General features: G+C 43.8%; 2 protein-coding genes across 2 annotated transcripts in view; both read right to left on the reverse strand.

The window, feature by feature from the left end:
- LOC124274566 (ionotropic receptor 25a-like) overlaps positions 1-5,606 on the reverse strand; it is a 42,815-nt gene extending 37,209 nt beyond the window's left edge. The window contains exon 1 of the mRNA XM_046709932.1: positions 5,344-5,606. Within this exon, the coding sequence (XP_046565888.1) occupies positions 5,344-5,440 (97 nt within the window). The 5' untranslated portion in view covers positions 5,441-5,606. The remainder of the gene's footprint in view (positions 1-5,343) is intronic.
- Positions 5,607-8,199: 2,593 nt separating this feature from the next.
- Positions 8,200-23,407, reverse strand: LOC124274548. The gene is made up of 5 exons (XM_046709911.1): positions 23,319-23,407; positions 21,670-21,811; positions 21,132-21,253; positions 17,524-17,611; positions 8,200-8,570 (listed from the first exon to the last, which is right to left on the reverse strand). Exons 1-5 carry the CDS (start codon positions 23,359-23,361, stop codon positions 8,447-8,449), a joined length of 519 nt encoding a protein of 172 aa, XP_046565867.1. The 5' UTR covers positions 23,362-23,407; the 3' UTR covers positions 8,200-8,446.
- Between the last annotated feature and the right edge of the window lie 542 nt (positions 23,408-23,949).

The following is a 23,949-nucleotide window of genomic DNA, read 5'->3' on the forward strand; positions in this document are numbered from 1 at the left end:
TGACAACAGAGGGACGCTTATTAGATTATTTGATTTATTTGATTTGCATGTTTGCTGTCAAAGGCTGCACGCAGCAATATCACAGACACCTGTCAATGATGGATTCTGAACTGGACAATCCAGTGATCGATATCCTCGCCTTCGGAGCACACCGGTAAGATATCAACCAAACCACTGATCAAACGTGCCTGATCAAACGATCTAATGACACGCCTCGTTATGACCAGCATAGGTACTGAGGAGCCATTTTACCCCGTCATCCATACGAGACATGGTGCGTGCGTGCAGGCATGTGTGTGTGTGTGCGCGCGTTCGTGCGTGCGTGCGTGCGTGCGTGTGGCATTTACACTCGTCATCTCTGCGGGGCAGAAATGAATGTGGGGACAAAGCAAACACCCGAAAGCCGATGGGAGTAAGTTGTCCACGAAAGCCGATATCAATGCAGTAAGTTGTCACACCCGTCAGGCAGACACCCTGATATCAATGCATAACTAAGGTTGACGGTATATTACAATCAAAACAGGGTTTGGACGGGTCCAAATTTTCTACCCGAGTACCCCAGCCCCTGTTAACCCTACCCTGCCCTGATACCCGTTATTTTAATTCAAGTTTGTAGGAAATGGCAATACATCCTTCAGCTCGGAGGCTAATTTGTTTTCAATATCTTAACCATATATTACAATCAAAACAGGGTTTGGACGGGTCCAAATTTTCTACCCGAGTACCCCAGCCCTGTTACCCTGCCCTGATACCCGTTATTTTAATTCCTGACATCAAATTTGTAAGAAATGGCAATATATTGTTCAGCTCGGAGGCTAATTGTCTTTCAATATCTTAACCATATATTATATTCAAAACAGCTGACTGTAAATTATGTCTAAATCTTCAAAGATAATCATGAAAGAATAACATACATTGTTTAATCGATAAATCACATGATCATAACGGGTCCGGGTACTCAGACGGGTACCCGGGTCCAACTCACTACCCTCCCGTTACGGGTATCCGGGTTACCCGTCCCAGCCCTAGTTTACGGGTCACCTAAGTGGAGGTTAGCTCACTTACTGGTAACACTGGTAACATTATATATCTAGCAACATACTTTATACATAGCACCGAGGTAACTGTCAACCTAGTATGTCAATTCATGACATTTGCAACATCAGTGGTTAATGTAATCTTTATTCAAATGAGTTTCATTTTCATCTCTGATTGGGTGGAAGCGGAACAAATCAATGCGATCCGCAGTTCCTCCACAGTCTATAAACATCACTAATGGCCGCTGCTTATTTAAGCAAACAATACAAAGGTTTCCCAACCACTTGGTCAATAGAGGAGCGGCTCGGCATCCGGTCAGAAAGGAGACGAGGAAGGAGGTTGAGTAAGGTCTTAACAGAGCCATAAACAGCCACAATGATAAAGGCAAGTGTAGCTTACACCGACAAATCAATATCGGCAAACTAACACATGGCGCAAAATATAACACATACATCTGGACTTGTGTGTTATAGATCTAGTTATTCCTCACACGGGGTCCGACCATTTTGTATTCAGGGGCGGATGTTGCTTTGTCTGATTTCTTTCCCAACTCATTTTGGGTGATAGCTAGTACCAGAGGATAATTATTTATTTTTAGTCAATCATGAGGCGATTCTTGTTTCAGAATCTGTTCAAGAAATCGGCAGGACGGCACGATGGCATGGTGACATGATAGCACGGTGACACAGACGGGACGACAGCATGACGCGCGACCGCACTACGGCACTACTGAGGACAGTCAGCGCTCGGGGGAATTTGTCTAGCTAAGGCGCCGTATTACGTTACACAGAATTATGTCACTTGGTTGTAACAGGATCAGCTGATCATGGCTTGAAATCCCAGATTAACCCTAATTTTACATATTGATCTGTCTGTAAAACCCTACATGTGTTTCACATTGCGAAATACATGAGTCCCAGATTGTCTTGTCACCTAGCTCTAACACACCAGCGCACAGCTGCAGTGCTATCGGTGCTTGTACAAACTCAGCTGACTGTTTATAATAACATTCCATGTAATATGTCGCGCGTTTCTCGTAGCTCCAGCATCAGCTGGTTATCACTGTTACATATCTGACAGTACTGATCACCGGGAGCATTTAATATTCCTCACACAGTGAAGCAGCACATGAAGTGACTGACTCATATGGTGAAAGGTATATTAAAAATGGACATGCTGTGTCGAACCACAACACTATAACAGCGTTTCACACTGCTTTACAGAAGCTCGTATAGAACAAGCAAATATCAACAAGAACGCAACACAAATAGCCGCTGTACATTCGCATCATGTTATTAGAGACACGCTACAACCCGTGTGCATGTCATTAACCTAATTAGCAGAGAGATGTCTCATGTGAAGTATCTCCTGACAAAGACAAATATATTTTCGGCTTCATTACGCTCCCTGTACAAACAAAGCTACCTAACGATCGTCACACGGTGTAGGAATCCTATGGAGGGAATTAGGTGCACATTTTTATTTCTTTTTCATTGTAGCTGGAGCTTGAACATTTATGTGCCGGTACATACATGGAGAGGACTGAAGTAGGCCATAGATAGGGTCTCGGTCTAGAGTAGTATCAAGTTATACATCATCAACTTTGCTTCAGTCCAGAGATGGAGATGCGGTTTGAACGACGTTAATACAAATGGTCAGAACAACAGAATACCCATAAATTTCAATAGAAACAGATTTTATTGGAGGAAGGAGTATGGTAGCTGTGAAAATTGTATGAATGGACCACTGAAAATCAGTGATGACACCAGGTGTTCGTAAAATGGGTAAATATGTCCTGCCATACTGGTAGCACACTAAATTCTATTATTACATATTATTACATAATATCAATTTGTATCATTTGAATGTTTTGATTAAAATAAAGGGATTTTGTTGTCCTTTGACTGACTGACTGACTGAGTTTGGTTTTACGCCGCTTTAGCAATATTCCAGCAATATCACGACGGGGGACACCAGAAATGGGCTTCACTCATTGTACCCATGTGGGGATTCGAACCCGGGTCTTCGGCGTGACGAGCCAACGCTTTAACCACTAGACTACCCCACCGCCCCACCGAGCAAAAGCTCATTTTCACTGGGAATATCACATAATAAATTATGGCGACGGCTTCAGTAGCTGAGTAGGCGATGCATGTGTCCTTTGCATCATGAGGGAGTGAGCTAGTGAATGAAGACACTATTCCAGTTTTATCCGAGTCAGCTTGGTGTGGAGGGCAAACACGAAGTAATGCTGGCCTCAAACAATTTCCAATTTGATGAAAACCAGCAAAGGTATGGTGCTGACAAATTGAAAAATCATGGCCAACCTGAACCTACGACCATAGGTATCTGGTGTGCAAAAGGGGCGCATGTCTGCACAGGGAACTTAGACGGCTGGGCCACCCGTGCCTGCTGCTTCAAAAGGAAATGATAGTAAGATAGTCGGGTTTTACGCCGCCTTTAGCCAATATTCCAGCTATATCACGACAGGGGCATCAGAAATGGTACCCTACTGCCCCCATCTTTACAGTCAGTCAGTGTCGTAAATATGGCAACACAAATCACTTATCTGACGGATTAGATACCTTGGGCAAAAGAGTATGAACATTCTATGAACGGACCATGTAAAATCAGTGCCTGCAAAATGGGGTAGAATTGTCTGCCTATTCACACCGGTCACATACAATATTTGCATTAGGTTACAGGTGTTTGACAGACGTAAACAGTCTCGTCTTCCGTCACAAGTATCATAAAGGTATACAGAGCAAAGTTGCTGTCAAAAGTATATGAATTGTCCACTGAAAATCAGTGATGACACCTGGTTTTCGCGAAAAGAGTAAGCGTGTCTCGTACTTCCGGCATCACCGCCATTCATCCAATTTGCCTAAAAATAAGTATGTAAAACCCTCTACAATCTTATGTGTGCCTATACATAAATTTAAATATAAACGTAATTGTTGCAATAATTTGAAAAATTCTCCAGGGCACACTTTTCGATTACGTGTATTCCAGCACATCAAGCAAGTCTCGATAATGTGCACATTTCGTTTCGCCGTTATTAATTTTACAGTAAGTGAGTGAATATTGCATGAGGCTGCATCCGAATGTTGCATCTATTTGTGGCGGCTGTATGTTACAAGTGTCCTCGACTACCTGCATGGGACTTCAGAAATGAGAGGTCGGTGCAGTTAGCAGTGCGATAACTTTTCAAGTTTTGAAGCATTTTCCGGGACAGTTTAGGCTTTCTCCCCATATCATCCCCCTAAAATCAACTGGTCGGTTACCATAGGACTAAGGTTTAAAGAATTGAAATAATTAAAACAATTTTGTTAGATGAAACAATTGCTTTGTGAGTGAGTAAGAGAGGTGGGTTTTACGCCACACTCAGCAATATTCCAGATATAGGGCGGCGGTCTCTAAATAATCGAGTCTGGACCAGACAATCCAGTGATCAACAGCATGGGCATCGACCTGCGCAATTGCTTAGTGTTAATTATATATAAATTCCTCTGAATGTCGATCTGTATCGTTGGTTATCGTTGTCAGATAGTTCCAGAGAGTATTAAAGTAGATATTTCTAGGCATGTGTTTGAAAGCTTTCATAAAGAAACATCGCTTGATGACATGTTTCTGGAGAATAATAGTTGCAATGTTAACACAAACCGCTTAACATAGGCACCATCTTTAATGAATCAATGAATATAATAATAATAATCGATGCTATCAATAGCGTTAATAGGGGGGAATAGATATACTTGATAAATGAAGCGTTAACCGATCTCTGATGCATCCCTAAAAATGGCATGGTTACTGTCAACGGATCCAAGCGCATTTACATAACTGTGACAAAAACAATGTGTCCAAATGTTGCTTATACAGACCCTGGTTATCTTGACAGTTTCGTTAGGAACGACACTGAGTATACATGTTTGGCTTTTCAGCATTGTAAGTCCTAAAATGTGTTTTGTGAGAGCGCACCTCGGGCTGCTCTATAGTGTTGTCCTGCGTCCATGTTGTACACCCAGTGTTCTATGTAGAAGTGTACAGTGTTAGTTCTATTACGTACTGCGACATGGTACTGCTACAGCATACATCTACAATACATTCAACATAATTCTTCACGTTTCCAATACCACAAAGTCCACAGCTGACACATTACCCGCCATGATACTCTGTTTAAGCAAGACTTATAAACTCATTATAGAGTGTCTCGATACCCGGTTTGGACCACATATACGTGCATCATTGGTGATGATAATATATGTACACGTGATATAGCTACAAACGTTTAAAGAATATACGTACCTATTGTTGGCGGTACGTTTTCGGCACCGGTGCCATGGGGTAGAATTACGACCACAACCACAACGAGTACCAAGGTTGCCATTGTGAACGTCGCCATGTCGGTATTCCTGTCTACCTGTATGAAGGGCCTGGCTCTGCTCTACCTGTCCTTTCACTGTGGTATATCAACACTACCGAGATCGATACATTCATACAAGAGCCGCGTGACGCAGATCAGCACATCAACCAACTGAATTATTTACCACGGGACGGACACGAATCCTTCTGCTGCATAACAAGCAATGTGAGGAGCTGAACGCTCAGCACCAATTAGCACATTCATTATAAGCTCCTTGCACGGGTAGGAAACAAATACCTGTCAGTCAACACTGCTGTTTAATCAGATGCAAGTTGCCAGTGTTCATTGTCGTTGCGAGAGAAATCAATGATGTTCGCGTATGGAATTCTACCAATGGTGGTTTGATTATTGGAGGAAAATCATTTTTATGTTTGGTAATATGTCGGTAGTATTGATTTAACAGGCTTCAACGTTGTTGCTGTCATGTGTTGTAGTCTATACATCTATATTGTAATTAATTGTTAATCCAGTGACAGCCCTGTGTGTTATTGTAACCGTTTATTTGTCATGGAACATAATTTATTTCAACATTAACATTACATGCAACAGTACCTTTCAATATCACCATTACATGCAACCGCGTAAAAAGTTGAATCAAATTGAGTTTTCATAGAATGAAAGAAATCTAAAAAACACTTACATCTACAGATCATTATAACCGGACATGTTGGTCATATCGAACCAAAGCGAAGTATGCGAACAGTAGGGCCTAGAAACATTTCAAACATCTTGGCGACTTTCTATGTAAATCCAGTAAATATCCCGAATATTTGGTGGTTGCTACGTTGTAATAATCACATTTGTTTTAAAATTATTGACCCTCTCTATAATTCCTGACACCTTTCTCTCTATAACGTCACTGACCGTCGTCCTTATGACGTCATTGATCTGGAGCCCGCAACATAGTCACTGTCCGACCCGCTGTCAGAACACTCTGACATACATCCACCATCATCATCTTCTTTTAAGTTTTTCAAAAACTGGCTAAATACAACGTCCTTTATACCCGGACGACTCATGGCTAATATCTGATTGCTTACCACTCAGTGGCCAGTTCAATAATATGTATGGCAAAACCTAGAAAAAAGAGGGGTGACTGGGCCTCTGAGGCCCATGTTCAGTAATAACGGTGACATTTCCAACAGTGTTCAGTAACTTGTTTTGTACAGCTGATGAAATGAAAATAAAAAGTGTACAGGTAGCTGAGATGTTGTTCGAGGAATACCTAGAATTTCACAAAAAAATGTGTAACTGGGAAAGAGCTGAATGTTTTGAAAGCATCTCCTCGGCCTGTGAGACCCCAGTTAGTGGGATGAGGGTTAATGCCATTGATACTCGTCTATCATGTTTCACCGACCATTTCCTATTTCATGGTTGACCATCGTTTATATGATGCCATTATCTGTCGGCTTTATAATGTCATTAATGACCATACATAATGTCACTCACCATCGTCCGTATCATGTTATTGACCATTGTCTATTGTCTCATTTATAGTACCGCTGGGTTTTATCCTGTGTCATCGATTCTTATCCCTATCGCATCACATTGATTATCAATGTAATATGTGATTACCAAATCATGCCACTGTCATCATGTACGTGTGTTATGGGTTATTATTTTGTGTCACTGGTATTCAAGTAAATCGTTTCATTGCTTATCAACTATATCAGAACATTAGCATATATATGAAATATTTATGCCACTGGTTGTCATCTACAGTTTGTCTCAGGTTATCAACAGTTATGTCCACAAGGTATGTATTGCAACTGAATTAAATTCTGGAAATAAATAAAGGACCACTTGTACTTTCATGTGTTCCCTTATTTGTTTCTATGAGTATATCATCAGTTGCCATTTATACACCCAGCGAATTACGAAGAAGAATAGACATACAATACCTTTTTCAGATTCATTTGATATTTGCGATGATGTTTCATTAACTCACACATTGATTCAATAATCTTGGCAGAGCCTCTTGGAGATCTATATCAGGGGTCGTACTTTGTGCTCAATATGTTTAAATGTAAAACACCACTTTGAAATTCCGAAAATTAACCCTTTCGTATAAGGCATTACGTTAATCTGATGGAGTCACCACCATTTATGTCGTCTACAGATTCCTGTCAGACGAGGATATCTCTATGCTGTGCCGTCATTGTCATCATAATGTTTTCGAGATAGTGAAACAAAACATTTATTTTACAGAATGACCTGGGTGCACTAACGTTTGACACAACTCGGTATCGGGCAGAACACATTCTATCTGTATCTACGTCTATTTCTACGTCTATTTTTCCGTCTGTTTTCAAGTCTGCTTCCACGTCTATTTCCATGTCTGTTTATACGCCTGCTTCCCCGTCTGCCTCTTCGTCTGTTACCCCGCCTGCTTCCACGTCAGCTTCCACGTCTATTTCCTTGTCTACTTCTACGCCTGCTTCCAGGTCTGTTTCCACATCTGCTTCCACGTCAGTTTCAACGATTGTTTCCACGTCTATTTCTGCGTCTGTTTCCATGTCTATTTCCACGTCTGCGTCCCCGTCTGCTTTCCTGTCTGTTTCAACGCCTGCTTCCACGTCCGATTCCACGTCTATTTCCGCATCTGCTTCAAAGGCTGTTTCCACGACGCGAAGTAACGCTCAGTAACCAGCTGTAATTTGTTAACTAAAATACTTTGTCCCTATACGATGAAATAGATATCAAGTTTTTCCACGAAGGATGAAGAAAAAACATTTAAGAACATTTTTCATGCAAGTGTTCAATTTATTTCTGTTTCAGGTGCAGACATGGTGATCCGATAATGAGTAATGATGTTTATCATCATTTCAGGAACCATTCGTCCTACATCTAGTATTTAGAGTGAGTGAGTGAGTTTAGTTTTACACCGCTTTTAGCAATATTCCAGCAATGTCACGGCGGGGGACACTGGAAATGGGCCTCACACATTGTACCCATGTGGGTAATTAAACCCAGGTCTTCGGCTATTTAGAAAGATTCCATAGCTGACAGTAACATATATGGCAGTTCACTAAATACTGACACAGCTGAAGACGAGCACACACTTTCTGGAATGGTCCTCGTCTCTTCCTGAAGACAGTCTTTCACGGCCCTGTGAAAACATAGGTAATATATCTCTGTAAAGATGAGTCCTGTATGCCTATGTCCAATTAAGGATCACGGTCAAAGGAATACGCTATGATACCAAAAATATGTTAGTGGAAGATCTTCAACACCAAAGGTGAAATCCACAAACATAGCTCTGATGTTGACGAATATGGGATGATAGTCATTGGACATTTGGAGTTTGCACCCACACAAATACTTTCTACCACTTAGCCTCGTCTTAATTTGCTCCTCACTCCACATCGCTACATAATTAACCCCCAGAACGGCAGACTACTACACTATCAACCTTCCATAGCCATACACTATTTCCCCAACAGTCACACTCTACTACCCTATAAACCCCCACAGCCACCCACTACTACCCTATCAACCCCACAGACACCCACTACTACCCTATCAACCACCACAGCAACCCACTACTACCTCCTATCAACCCCAACGTCACCCACTACTACTACACCCTATCAACCCCCACTGTCACCAACTACTACCCTATCAACCCCACAGTCACCCACTACTACCCTATCAACCCCAACAGCCACCCACTACTACCCTATCAACCCCCACTGCCACCCACTACTACCCTAATTCTATCAACCCATAGTCACAATACTACTACCCTATCAACCCCAAAGCCACCACTACTACCCTATCAAACCCCACAGCCACCAACTACTACCCTATCAACCCCCACAGTCACCCACTACTACCTCCTATCAACTCCCACAGTCACCCAGAACTACCCTATCAACCCCCCACAGCCACCAACTACTACTCCTATCAACCCCCACAGCCACTCAACTACTACCCTATGAACCCCACAGTCACACACACTACTACCCTATCAATCCCCACAGCCACCAACTACTACCCTATCAACCCCTACAGCCACCCACTACTACAATTATCAACCCCTACAGTCACCAACTACTACCTCCTATCAACCCCCACAGTCACCACTTACTACTACCCTATCAACCCCTACAGCCACCAACTACTACCCTATCAACCCCCACTGTCACCCACTACTACTATCAACCCCCTATCAACCCCCACAGCCACCCACTACTACTACCTATGAACCCCACAGCCACCAACTACTACCCTATCAATCCCCACTGTCACCCACTACTACCCTATCAACCCCCACCGTCACCCACTACTACCCCTATCAAACCCACTGTCACCAACTACTGCCCTATCACCCCTACAGCCACCCACTACTACCCTATCAACCCCCACTGGCACCCACTACTACTCTATAAACCCCTACAGCCACCCACTACTACTCCTATCAACCCCCATCGTCACCCACTACTACCCTATCAAACCCACTGTCACCAACTACTGCCCTGCCACCCCCTACAGCCACCCACTACTACCCTATCAACCCCCACCGTCACCCACTACTACCCTATAAACCCCTACAGCCACCCACTACTACCCTATCAACCACAACGTCACCTACTACTACCCTATCAACCCCCACTGTCACCAACTACTACCTCTATCAACCCCCACTGTCACCCACTACTACCTCCCTATCAACCTCTAACAGCCACCAACTACTACTCCTATCAACCCCCACTTGTCACCCTACTACTACTACTCCTATCAACCCCCTATAGTCACACAGAACTACCCTATCAACCCCCAAAGTCACCACTACTACTACCCTATCAAACCCCACAGCCACCAACTACTACCCTATCAACTCCCACAGCCACCAACTACTACCCTATCAAACCCCCATAGTCACACAGAACTACCCTATCAACCCCCACAGCCACCCAACTACTACCCCTATCAACCCCCTACAGCCACTACTGACTACTACTCCTATCAAACCCCACCGTCACCCACTACTACCCTATCAACCCCACAGCCACCACACTACTACCCTATCAAACCCTATAGTCACCAGAACTACTACCCTATCAACCCCCACAGCCACCAACTACTACTCCCATCAACCCCCACACAGCCACCAACTACTACCCCTATCAAACCCCTATAGTCACAACAGAACTACTCCTATCAACCCCACAGCTACCAACTACTACCCTATCAACCCCCTACAGCCACCAACTACTACTCCTATCAACCCCCACAGCCACCCACTACTACTCCTATCAACCCCTAAAGTCACCACTACTACCCTATCAAACCCCCACAGCCACCAACTACTACTCCTATCAACCCCTACAGCCACCAACTACTACTCCTATCAAACCCTATAGTCACACACTACTACCCTATCAACCCCCTACAGCCACCAACTACTACCCTCTATCAACCCCTACAGCCACCAACTACTACCCTATCAAACCCTATAGTCACACAGAACTACTCCTATCAACCCCCACAGCCACCACTACTACCCCTATCAAACCCCACAGCACACCAGACTACTACCCTATCAACCCCCTACAGCCACCAACTACTACCCTATCAAACCCCCATAGTCACACAGAACTACCCTATCAACCCCCACAGCCACCAACTACTACCCTATCAATCCCCACAGCCACCAACTACTACCCTATCAAACCCCACAGCCACCAACTACTACCCTATCAAACCCCTACCGTCACCCACTACTACCTTATCAAACCCCACAGCCACCAACTACTACCCTATCAAACCCCACTGTCACCCACTACTACCCTATCAACCCCCACAGCCACCAACTACTACCCTATCAACCCCTACAGCCACCCACTACTACCCTATCAACCCCACAGCCACCAACTACTACCCTATCAACTCCCACAGCCACCAACTAGTACCCTATCAAACCCCATAGTCACACAGAACTACCCTATCAACCCCCACAGCCACCCACTACTACCCTATCAACCCCCACTGCCACCCACTACTACCCTATCAAACCCCTACAGCCACCAACTACTACCCTATCAACCCCCACAGCCACCCACTACTACCCTATCAACCCCCACAGCCACCCACTACTACCCTATCAAACCCCACTGCCACCCAACCACTACTACCCTACTCAAACTACCCTACAAACCATCAGCAACTACTACCCTATCAAACCCACTACAGCCACCAACTACTACCCCTATCAACCCCAACTGTCACCCACTACTACCTCTATCAACCCCTACAGCCACCCACTACTACCCTATCAAACCCCCACTGCCACCAACTACTACCCCTATCAACCCCCAACTGTCACCCACTACTACCCCTATCAAACCCCTACAGCCACCAACTACTACCTCCTATCAAACCCCCACTGCCACCAACTACTACCCGACAACCCCCAAATCAACCCCAACCGTCTGTCACCCACTACTACCCTATATCAACCCCTACAGCCACCTACTACTACCTCCTATCAAACCCTACTGCCACCAACTACTACTCCTATCAACCCCAACAGTCACCCACTACTACCCTATAAACTCCCCTACAGCAACCCCTATAGCTACCCTATCAAACCCTACTGCTACCAACTACTACCCTATCAACCCCCCAGCCACTCAACTACTACCCTATCAACCCCACAGCCACCAACTACTACTCCTATCAACCCCTACAGCCACCAACTACTACCCTATCAAACCCCACAGCCACCCACTACTACCCTATCAACCCACATCAAACTACTACTCCTAACTCTACAGCTAACCTACTCAGCCACCAACTACTACCCCTATCAACCCCCTACAGCCACCAACTACTTTCAATTATAAACCCCTACAGCTACCTCCTACTACCCTATCAAACAAACCCCTACAGCTACTACCACTACATACTTCCTATCAACCCCCTACAACTACCAACTACTCCCTATCAACCCCACTGCCACCCACTACTACCCTATCAACCCCCACAGCCACCAACTACTACCCCATCAACCCCTATAGTCACACAGTAGAACTACCCTATCAGCCCCCTAGTCAGTCACACAGAACTACTCCTATCAAACCCCTACAGCTACCTACTACTACCCCTATCAACCCCCACAGCCACCCACTACTACTCCTATCAACCCCCACTAGCCACCCACTACTACCCTATCAACCCCTACAGCCACCTACTACTACTACCCTATCAACCCCCACAGCCACCTACTACTACTCCTATCAAACCCTACAGCCACCAACTACTACTCCTATCAAACCCTCTACAGTCACCAACTACTACCCTATCAACCCCCACAGCCACCCACTACTACCCTATCAACCCCCACAGCCACCCACTACTACCTCCTATCAACCCCCACTGCTACCTACTACTACTCCCTATCAACCCCTCACAGCCACCCACTACTACCCTATCAAACCCCACAGCCATCAACTACTACCTCCTATCAAACTGACTGTCACTCTCAACCTACTACTACCCTATCAACCCCCACAGCCACCCACTACTACTCCTATCAACCCCCACAGCCACCCACTACTACCTCCTATCAACCCCCCACTGCCACCCACTACTACCTCTATCAACCCCACAGCCACCAACTACTACCCTATCAATCCCTACAGCCATCAACTACTACCCTATATCAAACCCCCACAGCCACCAACTACTACCCTATCAACCCCCACAGCCACCAACTACTACCCTATAAACCCCCACAGCCACCCACTACTACTACCCCTATCAAACCCCACAGCCATCAACAACCACCCTATCAAACCCCACTGCCACCCACTAGTACCCTATCAACCCCCTACTGCTACCAACTACTACTACTCCTATCAACCCCTATAGTCACACAGAACTACCCTATCAACCCCCATAGTCACACACTACTACCCTATCAAACCCCACAGCCACCCACTACTACTCCTATCAAACCCCACAGCCACCAACTACTACTCCTATAAACCCCACTATCAACCTACCCCTACAGCCACCCACCAACTACTACCCTATCAACCCCCACAGCCACCAACTACTACCCTATCAACCCCCACAGCCACCAACTACTACTCCTATCAAACCCCACAGCCACCAACAACCACCCTATCAACCCCTACAGCCACCAACTACTACTTCCTATCAACCCCCACTGCCACCAACTACTACTCCTGTCAAACCCTACAGCCACCCACTACTACCCTATCAAACCCCACAGCCACCCACTCACTACCCCTATCAAACCCCCACAGCCACCAACTACTACCTTATCAAACCCTACAGCCACCAACTACTACCCTATCAACCCCCACAGCCACCCACTACTACCCTAAATGACTCCTACACAGCCACCCACTTTTACCCTAAACCTCTTTCCCTTAAACCCCTACAGCCACCCACTACTACCCTAACAACTCCTACAGCCACCAACTCCTTCCCTATAAACCCCTACAGCCACCCACTACTACTCCTATCAACCCCCTACAGCCACCTGCTACTACTCCTATCAACCCCACAACCACCAACTACTACTATCCTATCAACCCCCTACAGCCACCTAACTACTACTCCTATCAACCCCTACAGCCACCTACTACTACTCCTATCAAACCGACTGTCACCAACTACTACCCTATCAACACCCATAGTCACACAGAAGTACCCTATCAAACCCCACAGCCACCCACTACTACCCTATCAACCCCCACATCCACCCACCACTACCCTATCAACCCCTATAGTCACACAGAAGTACCCTATCAAACCCTACAGCCACCAACTACTACCTCCTATCAACCCCCACAGCCACCCACTACTATCAACCCTATAGTCAACCCTCACTGCAAACCACACAGCCACCAACTACTACTCCTATCAAACCCCACAGCCACCCACTACTACTACCCTCTGTCAAACCCCACAGCCTACTAACTACCAACTACTACTCCTATGAAGCCTCCTACTGGCACCCACTACTACTCCTATCAACCCCTACAGCCACCCACTACTACCCTATCAACCCCTACAGCCACCCACTACTACCCTATGAACCCCCACTGCCACCCACTACTACCCTATCAACCCCCATAGTCACACAGAACTACCCTATCAACCCCACTGCCACCCACTACTACCCTATCAACCCCCATAGTCAGTCACAGATAGAACTACCTATCAAACCCCTACAGCCACCCACTACTACCCTCTCAACCCCTACAGCCACCCACTACTACCCTATCAACCCCTACAGCCACCCACTACTACCCTATGAACCCCCACTGCCACCCACTACTACCCTATCAACCCCCATAGTCACACAGAACTACCCTATCAACCCCCACTGCCACCCACTACTACCCTATCAACCCCCATAGTCACACAGAACTACCCTATCAAACCCCACAGCCACCCACTACTACCCTATCAACCCCACAGCCACCTACTACTACCCTATCAACCCCACATAGTCACACTACTCCTATATCAACTACCCTCACCCACACATCTACCCTATCAACCCCAACAACCTCTCACTACGACCCAATTAACCACTAACCAAAACAACCTCAAGCTATTTAAAAATCGTTATTAATCCCAGTTCAATGAACAACTGTTTTGTACCCACAATAGCTATACATTATACTATTGATTTCTCGTAGTCGCACACTTCTACGCTCTCATCCCCCACAGCCACAGGCCACTGTACCATTGACACTCATAGCCACACGCTACAATACTATTATACCCATAGCCGCACGCTACAATACTATTATACCCCATAGCCACACGCTACAATACTATTATACCCCATAGCCGCACACTACAATACTATTATACCCCATAGCCGCACACTACAATACTCCTATACCCCATAGCCGCACACTACAATACTCCTATACCCCATAGCCGCACACTACAATACTCCTATACCCCATAGCCGCACACTACAATACTATTATACCCCATAGCCACACGCTACAATACTATTATACCCCACAGCCGCACACTACAATACTATTATACCCCATAGCCGCACACTACAATACTATTATACCCCCATAGCCGCACACTACACAATACTCCTATACCCCATAGCCGCACACTACAATACTCCTATACCCCATAGCCGCACGCTACAATACTACTAATTTCGTGCTTTCAAGTTTACACAGATTCCCGAACGTTGGTTGGTTGAGAGAGCGGTCATGTGGATCTAAATTTCAAGGTTCATTACTCTTGAACCCCTCTAATCGTTCATACTTTGTGTAAACACCGTTCATACGTGTGTGAACGTTTTTCGCTTCGGTTTCAAGGACCCCCTAATAATTGGTGATACCAATTTCAAGGAACGAACCTGTTTCAAGTCACCCCAAGTTTGGCAATGTCACTACCAAAACGGATTGCTGGAACATTGTTCCTTTTTCACAGGAGTTTAATGTCTCGCAGTTTGCGGGTTCATCCGGCGGTTTTCTGCCCCGAGGTCTGTTTCAACAACTGCTCAATAAATTTCACAATAAACAATCACAAATAAATAGAATACAACAAGATCTGTTTCCTATTCGCCACGCCGCACAACTGAAGTCGGTCAGTGTATTATACCCCATAGCCACACGCTACAATACTATTATACCCCATAGCCACACACTGATATAGGATGAACCAGAATCTAAGATATCGCTAACCCCCGCATTCGAATGTCTGTATACTTTTACAGTCAGCCCTTCAACAATGGCTAGTTGTTTTCAAAGAGAAATTACTGAAAGTTTTTTAACTTATATCACGCCTCTGAGATAAAATTAATCAAATATGCAGTTTTTAAAGATCTATATGTGAGTAACTCCAATTCTGTTATACACTCTCTGACAGTATTTATTTAAGCCTAGCTTGATTGTTGTCGGAAATTTTGTCAGTAGTTTTGTCAAGATAGTTGGCTTTGACGGCCTTAGTCTAAACAATTCATAATATTTACTTCTGTATCCTTGAATTTCTATAAAAAGCTTCTTCATCCTGAGGGGTGGTGAGGTGGCCTAGTGGTTAAAGCGTTGGCCGAAGACCAGGGTTCGATTCCCCATATGAGTACAATGTTTGAAGCCCATTTCTGGTGTCCCCCGCCGTGATATTACATACATACATACGTACGTACGTACATACATACATACATACATACATACATACATACATACATACATACATACATACATACATACATACATACATACATACATACATACATACATACATACATACATACATACATACATACATACATACATACATACATACATACATACATACATACATACATACATACATACATACATACATACATACATTTGTATAGCGCCGATATCAAGCTCAGCTCAGCTGCTCAAAGGCGCTTTGTTTTTCCCTCGTTCACTGGATGTCAATCTCAACGGCACATCGTATTGTCAATCTCAACTCCCTGGGGACCATACAACTCTTGCAGCCACTAGGCGCACCGAGTTATTGTGGCATTCCCATCCTTACGAGGTACCCATTCACAGCTGGGTGGACTGGGACACATAGTCACAATATTTTGTCCAAGTTTACTGCACGTTGCTGTACCCGCAACTGGGTGTTTGCACGTATTCTTGTGGCCACATCTGGTCGTATACCAACTGATTCGTGGGTTCTTTTAAGTGCACAGGCTTGTGTACTGTACACTAGGGGTTGTGACAACACTGAAAGAGTCTGCACACAAAGTTGACCCCAAGGTTTTTACACCCGGTCACAGGTGGGCTCGATCCCGTCACCTCAAGCCCGCTGGATCACTAGCCTGGCGCTTTAGCCAGTTCGCCCAACGCTATTATTGTACAATATTGCTAAAAGCGGCGTTAAGCCATACTCACTCATTCACTCACTTCTTCACCTTGAACAGTTCTATACTAATAACTTCTACCTGTCAGTGGTTCTACACCTGTATTGATAATCGTTACCCTATGTATATTGTGAATACATTGTGAATAATATAAACCTATATCCCTTGCTGACGTCATGACGTGATATCATATACTTACTCGTATGACTCCGTCAACATCCTGTTACACTCAGCCCACTTTTGAAGGAATCGAGAGTCACTCCAGCAATCGGCATTACTTGTAATTACTGTAAATATATAACCAGTGGAGATCCGGGTTAGAATTGGTCTTCAGTAGCCCATGCTTGTCATAAGAGGTGACTAACAGGATTCCGTTGGACTTTAGAAGCAAGATGGTGGTGAAAATCATAGGAATGGATCACTGAAAGTCTGTGACGAAAGTATTTGGTACGTTTGGGTAAGTCACACACCATGTCACAACCTCTGCATTAAAAATGTAAGAGTAGCAATGTCTAGGAGTGAAAAAGACACCATTTATTGAAGTAGAACACACATTTTGTAAAGCTGTTGCTCTCTGACAAGTGTTGACAGCGACTTGTAGATGTCGTATCCATGTGTAAAACTGAACCCAGTTAGTCCACAACACTTACACTGAGCACACCCCTCCCACTTCCCAACAATACCAGGCCCCGATTTCTCGAAACAAACTTAAGTCTGAGTTTTGACTTAAGTTAGAGTTTTTACTCAAATTTGAGAAAATGCATTTCCCAGAATGAACTAAAATCGATAATAAACTCAAACATAGTACACAATTTGAGTTTGGTGGATAGATTACTTAAGATGTTTGGGCTCTTTTATTTAAAAAATGCAGTTGAGTTTAAAATTCAGCTGTTTCAAATTGTCAAACACAGTTTGAAATTTGAGTAAAAACTTAAGTTTGTTTTGATCGGGCCCTGCTAACCCTGCATGTCCAAACAAAGTCGAATGTTAACCCTGAACAAATAGGAATGCACTACCTGTGTATGTCATATTCGTGAAGGAGTCCCACAATGGTGATTTCGCGAGCCGCGTCAAACGTCAGTTTTGACCAAAGTAAGCAAAAGATCCATGGAAGGCAGAACATTATGTATTATATCAAACAAAAGCTGAAGGTAGTTTTTACAATAGTACCATTTACATTTGGGTATTTAGTCGGTATTATCAACTTTTAGTTAATGTTTCAAATTTTGAATATTTGTTCCACTCAGTTCAGATCACTCTAAATATTCCAAAATGCAAAGATTTATGGGAGATATTCACATACACACTTAAAGGCAACAATCTAATGACAGTTGACTTGCATCAAACATAAAAAATACCGTTTGAATGGAATAATATGAATACAGAGTATGCATGGTACAGTGCATAGAAATACCAGCGATTCTGTTCAATTCGATTAGGTTTTGTTTGGGAATACCTGTTGGTCAAACAAATGCTTTTTGTATGGTTGCTGGGTGTACAACGCTGTACACAACAAATGCCCAGCAATATGAAGGTAGTTTGTGATTAATCAGATCTGGATCAGACAATCCGGAGCATCGATCTGCCCAATTTGAGAACGATGACATGCATCAACAAAGTCGGTGAGCCAGATCACTTGGCATCTTTAGCCGCTCCTGGTGACCAGTATTCAAACAAATGTAATGTAAATTGTAGGTTGAATGAGGGTCACACAGGTAGAGTATAAAGTCTGGGTTTACAGCACATATGGCAGGAACAGTTTCCATTAAAATGGTGGACCTTAGTAGCTCATGGCCTACGTCTTCATTATGCAAACCCTTAACTCTTTGGACTAATCCCTCTACTGTGTCGTATGGATGAATGTACTAATTTTATATACTCATGGAAACAAATAAGGGAACGCATGAATTGATTGTCATTGATATATATTTGAACATGTAAGAGAAAAGTCCCCACAGTTGAAAATGTTTGTCTCTAGCGATCATTTTTTATATCGGGTGTGTCCCCCATATTTGTGGACTACTGCTTGGCATCGTCTTGGCATGCTCCGTATGAGTTTACGAACGGTACCAATGGGGATTCTACGCCATTCTTCCTGTAGAGCCCGGAAAAGTTCATCCAAGTTGTTAGGCTGCACAGGTCTTTCACGAACATTACGACCAAGAACATCCCATAGATGTTCAATGGGACTAAGGTCTAGACTCTTTGCCGGTCATGGCAACACTCGGATGTTTGCAGCCTCAGTCTGTCCCTACAAACATGGGCGATATGAGGGCGGGCATTGTCTTGTTGAAATTAAACATCCTTCCTGCCGTACGCGGAAATGGGATTTAAAATTTCGTCACTATAGCGTACACCTGTCATCCACCCATCAACACGAGTAAGATCTGTTCTGCTGTCAAAGGTGATCCAGCCCCATACCATCACAGAACCCCCACCAAAACGATCATGCCGTGTAATGACGCAGGCACTGAAACGTTCACCAACATTTCTCCAGACCCGGATTCGTCCGTCATTATGGTCTAATATGTACCTGCTTTCATCGCTAAACATGGTGTGTCTCCATTGGCGTAAGGTTCTTCCACCATAGTTGCGTGCCCACTGCAGTCTTAAGCGCTTGTGCTGCTCAGTCATGTTGATTCCAAACACAGGACGACGACCAGCTGATTTAAGGCGATTCCGTACAGTACGGGAACACATTCCAACGTTTGTCCTGAATTCTGCATTGATTTTGGAGGAAGATTTAAACCTGTCTCGTAAGGCAATAAGGCGTAGGGTCCAGTCATCCCGAGGGGTAGTTTTGGATATCCGTTTTCGACCACGTCTCATTTTGACATCTCCAGTCTGTCTATACAGGCTCCAGAGCTTGGACATCACGCTTACAGACTTCTGAAATGTCGTGGCAACCTGTCGTAATGAACTTCCACTCTTAACCATGCCAATTTTTCCCAGTTTTGTGCCAAAGTCAAGTAATGTCTCGCCATGTTACCGCTGATTTTAAGCTGTGTGTTTAACAGCATTAATCTAAAATGCCCATGACTTCAGGAACACGTAATGCAGGTGCAAGTAAACCAACTTGGTGAGTTTCAGCGCAATACTTTTCATGATAACGGCAAAACACCAGTGAACATAGTTCAATGAAATGCCACATTGTTCTAAGAAATATGCGTTCCCTTATTTGTTTCCATGAGTATTATAAGGAATGTTCTGACGGCTGGTCTTGCAAAATCTGACATTGAATTTAATACGATACTTTTTCGGAGAGTTCATGGGGTTGAAATACCTTTAACAGTGAAACATAATCATGATCATGACACAGTTTGAACCGTATATCACTATGATATATCGACATTCCCTTTACTTTTCGACACTTTGTCCTGAACCTATGAAGAAAGATATGTAACTACACCTGGTCTCCACATTTTTAACAAATGCTCAGTAGATCAAAGAGTCAAGTTTTTTACATTAAATTTGTCATGTGGGATATTGGCGTAAAAAGTTAAAAAATCAAACGTTCCGAAAGTGATAGTGTTAAGGATAATAGTCAATCATACTACATATTATATCATGGAACAGTACTAGAATAATCTGGGAAGAAGAAAGCACCCATAAAATCCTTCACGTGTTGTCCTACTGTTGGCACATTACCTATCTGAAAACGATGTACTGATTCTGTATGCAGACTACCTGTAATATCCCGGGGGACAGAAATACTGTATACCTTAGCGTTAGGCTTAAAATTACGAATACCGACACATTAATCTTTTGAGATTAATCGAAGTTGTTCGTGCACGATGTCCAGCTTACCATCGGAATTGTCACACAGGTAGGCCAACATCCGAACGTTACCGTCAACCGGCAGGGGAATTGAACAATACCGTGACGGTATTGTTGCATTACATCGCTGTCGAGCGGCAGCCGTCTCCGCCCTGAAGGAAATGGCATTGATATATAATGTTACAAATGTAGGGGACATTCAATTTTGGGGCAATATTATCTGGGAACTAAGTTGAACGATTGCATATGGACTTAGACAAAGGGTATTCACAATGTGCCATGAATTTCGTGCAAATACGCCTATTTCATGGAAGAACTTTTTTCATGATGTGCGTATGAACATGGTCGGGGTAGAATTAAAATGATTTACAGTAAAGTTGCCAGTGTGTTGCCGTACAGCTCATTGACAAAAACAAGACAGAAAGTTATTCAGAGATTGTTTTTAACTCAGGTAAACGTTTTGGACATACGGCGTCTGTCACGTCAGGAACGGCTCGAGCATTGTTACGAGCGAACACTTGAACCGCTAGGCTACCCCACCGCCCCCAAAAACGTTTGTGATACTTACGAGCAGTCAACTGAGAGCGACCCATGTGTTGTAATACTTGACGGGGAATGAATGATATTAAACAACGCCTCCTGGGACAAAACCTGATAGCACTGGATGAGCCACCCGTCGCACTCAACCGGTAAGCGAAATTCAGTGGAACCTGAAATGGTGATGTTAATTTCCTAAACGAAAGTTCCTGGCAAATATGCCATCATTTGGTCAAAAAACAACTGTATAACTGATGAGTGAGTGAGTGAGTTTAGTTTTACGCCGCACTCAGCAATATTCCAGCTGTATGGCTGCTGTCTGTAAATAATCGAGTCTGGACCAGACAATCCCGAGCTCAACTGCATGAGCATGGATCTGCGCAATTTGGGAACCGATGACATGTGTCAACCAAGTCAGCGAGCCTGACAACCCGATCCCGTTAGTCGCCTCTTACGACAACCATGGGTTACTGAAGATCAATATTCTAACCCGGACCTTCACGGATGTATAACTGATGACGATGGTGATGATAATCATGATCATGCTTTATCACATTGAGGCGCTCGTATACCATGCATAAATGTTTAGATGTTTTCTGAAATAAAAGAATCTTTGTAGATAATGCAGAAAAAAATGTTTCATTTTTCCACACACAGACTAAACCTGACAATGATGAATAGATCATAGTATTATAAATAAAATGGACGGAATTATGATGAAACCGCCCTCTAGTTACAGAAATGAGCGGCCCGCTGATTCCTCAACTACAGGCCATTATCAGTTCTGTTGTCAAATGACGTCATAGCAGGTGACGTCACGCTCCATAATGACGTCATAAATCTTGTTTCATGATCTTAGACACTCTCCTATCAGAGTTCCGTGCGGCAAGCCAGCATAGTACCTCTGCCACAGGCCAGAAAAATGTGACGATTCGTCATATCTTGCAATGTCCATTCAATATAATGTACAGATTTCTTAGCTCTTTTATTTTTGACGAGTCTACACATCTAACTAATCATCTTTAATAGAATGGTTTAGTTTCACTGAGAAAATATCCAAAAACGTGTAACACTATTTCGATTTGCTCAGCGATCCTTTGTTTACATAGGTTTTACGGCTCCACGTGCTGTCATCGAAGCTGATGGAGAGCAAACGATGCAGCCAGTTTGATATCTAAATGTGTACTGTCATAGACCTTACTGTCGCAGTTGTGGAAGAATATATATGTAACAATGTAACACGTTATGAAGAGAGCGCCGAAAAGCTTTCGTGAGTCCAGTCTCTTCTTATTATGAATATGCGCGTTAGTTTACAAACAAGAGAAAAGTCCGGTCACGTGATATGCAAATTAGCCTGTGGCAGTGATGTTATGTTAGTCATCGCTGTGCCGGAGTGTGGATCTTAGAGTGTTGCGAGTAAGTTGTTTGAAATTAAATTTTAATTTATGATACTGTTTTATCTTTATTTTACACAAATTCCACCCATTTTAGCTAGACTTCTGCAAATGACAATGTCCTGCAAAACAGCATTACCCCAATAGTGTAGGGATACATTCAAAGGTTTTGGGGACTCGGTTTTCAAATTGCGACCGTATATGCTGATTATACGGTCGGAAATGTATAGCACTGGCCAATAAGAACTCGTGTTACATACTAAGTTGAATCAGAATTACTACTTACATGATACCAGACACCCAATAAGGAGAATCTTCAAACTATCCATACCGTCTGTCAGATCCTGCGTGTGCACGTTTACAATCAGCGTCAATCTGATCTATATGAGCAGTTTTGCGTGAACAAAGGTTACACGTGGGCGTCATCAAAATGTCCCTTGCCCACGTCGTAAATTATAAATAATTACATATAATTTGTGGGTTTAATTTAAAGGTAGTGTCAAGCAAGGTGGAGTTAACTGCAAAGTGAAAGTTAACGCCTAAGGTCAAATGTATCATCATATTGTGAATATACGTGTATGGGAACACTCCAAATGTGTGAGACAACGAGCAGGAGAAAAGTCAGCGCAGTACATGCTTTAATACGGGTTGTTCGCTGTGTAAAACCAAAACAAATACAGAAAAGAGAAAAATAAGGAAGAGTGAGTCAGTCAGTTTAGTTTTACGCCTCTTTTAGCAATATTCCAGCAACATCACGGCGGGGGACACCAGAAATGGGCTTCACACATTGTACCCATGTGGGGAATGGAACTCGGCCGGGTCTTTAACGTGACGACCGAACACTTTAACCACTAAGCTAGCGGTGTGGTGTGGTCAGTGTGATGAGCTGGTTCCTATTTTCAGACAGAAGAGACAAG

Source organism: Haliotis rubra, unplaced genomic scaffold, assembly GCF_003918875.1.
Source record: "Haliotis rubra isolate DU_JTF1 unplaced genomic scaffold, ASM391887v1 Scf192, whole genome shotgun sequence".
Lineage (NCBI taxonomy): Eukaryota > Metazoa > Mollusca > Gastropoda > Lepetellida > Haliotidae > Haliotis > Haliotis rubra.